Source organism: Bison bison, unplaced genomic scaffold, assembly GCF_000754665.1.
Source record: "Bison bison bison isolate TAMUID 2011002044 unplaced genomic scaffold, Bison_UMD1.0 scf7180017864304, whole genome shotgun sequence".
Taxonomy (NCBI): domain Eukaryota; kingdom Metazoa; phylum Chordata; class Mammalia; order Artiodactyla; family Bovidae; genus Bison; species Bison bison.
The window spans coordinates 15,791,494-15,792,720 of record NW_011494876.1 but is presented as its reverse complement, the minus strand read 5'-3'; the positions used below and the strand labels follow the sequence as shown (position 1 = coordinate 15,792,720).

The 1,227-nt window shown below is 58.9% G+C and overlaps 1 protein-coding gene across 1 annotated transcript in view; it reads right to left on the bottom strand.

The window, feature by feature from the left end:
* CAMKV (CaM kinase-like vesicle-associated) overlaps positions 1-917 on the bottom strand; it is a 3,222-nt gene extending 2,305 nt beyond the window's left edge. The window contains 4 exon segments of the mRNA XM_010851842.1: positions 3-107; positions 323-397; positions 581-712; positions 823-917. Of these exon segments, the coding sequence (XP_010850144.1) occupies positions 3-107; positions 323-397; positions 581-712; positions 823-917 (407 nt within the window).
* Positions 918-1,227: the final 310 nt, after the last annotated feature.

Here is a 1,227-nt window from a genome sequence, read left to right as displayed (position 1 = left end):
GCAGGTAGGCCACCGCCTCCAGGACCTGCCGCACCACGTTGCTCGTGTCTCGCTCCGAGTAGTAGCCCTGGTCCAGGATCCAGTCAAACACCTCCCTCCCCGTGGCCCTGAGGGACACCAGCCCCTGAGCCTGGCGTGGGCAGGATCGGGGGTGGGGCAGGAGTATGTGGGCAGGCTACCGACACCAGGCAGCTGGCTGGGCAAGGCACACGGGCCTGAGACCCCAAGGGTCCAGAAGTGGGGCTTGCCCTGGCTGCAGAGGGCAGAGCAGGTATAGACCTGGGAGGACTAAGGACTCCTGGAACCCCAGACCCACACTCACAGCTCCAGGAAGATAAAGTACTCCTTGCGAGTCACAAACACATCCACCAATTGCAGGATGTTCGGATGCTTCACCCTGGCGGCAGAGAGAAGAGCCAAGCCCTAGAGCTGGGAGAAGCCCCTCAGAGAGGCTTTGGTGGCCACTGTGGGCCACAGCACACTCACTGGCCGGAGGCTGGTACTGCTTGAGGTCCCTGGCCCTCGAAGCCCTGCCCTGCTTCCTCCCCTCCCCGTCGCCACCCCAGGGCCTCACACTCACATCTTGAGGATGCCTATCTCGTTCTTTGCTGCCTTCCGCACCTTGCGGCCATCCCGCTTCTGGAACTTCTTGCAGGTGTGCAGCTTGCCTGTCGTCTTGTCCTTGGCCCGGAAGATCTCACAGAACTCCTCACTGCAGCCAGCAGGCACTCCACTCAGCCCTGGCCTCAGCATGGGCTGTACTCCACTCCCCTTTTCCCAGCCCTGGCCCGCCCACCCTGGCCCAACAGACCCGGCACTCACGTCTTGATGACCTGTCCCAAATCATATCTGTCAGTCACCTCCGATGGCTGGTTATAGTTCTTCTTGTCGCCCAGAGTCACACACCCAAACGGCATTGCCGGGCTCTGAGCTGCAGACAGGATGGGGTCTGGTTCAGCAGTCCCACTCCCCACTTCTCCGCACAATGTAGAGGTTGTCTTTGGGAAACCCCAGCCTGGCTCAGATCAAGCCAGAGGCCGCGTCTACACCAGGAAGGGCTAGAGGGTGGTCAGACTGGGATCCAAGCCCTGCCTTTTTGGCCATACTTCCAGCCATTTAGCTTGGCTGCCCAAGCTACAACAGCCCCTGCTTATGAGAAATATATTAAGCTGACATATCCTAGACTCATTCTGCATTATGTATAATCAAAAAGAGATTTATCAAATG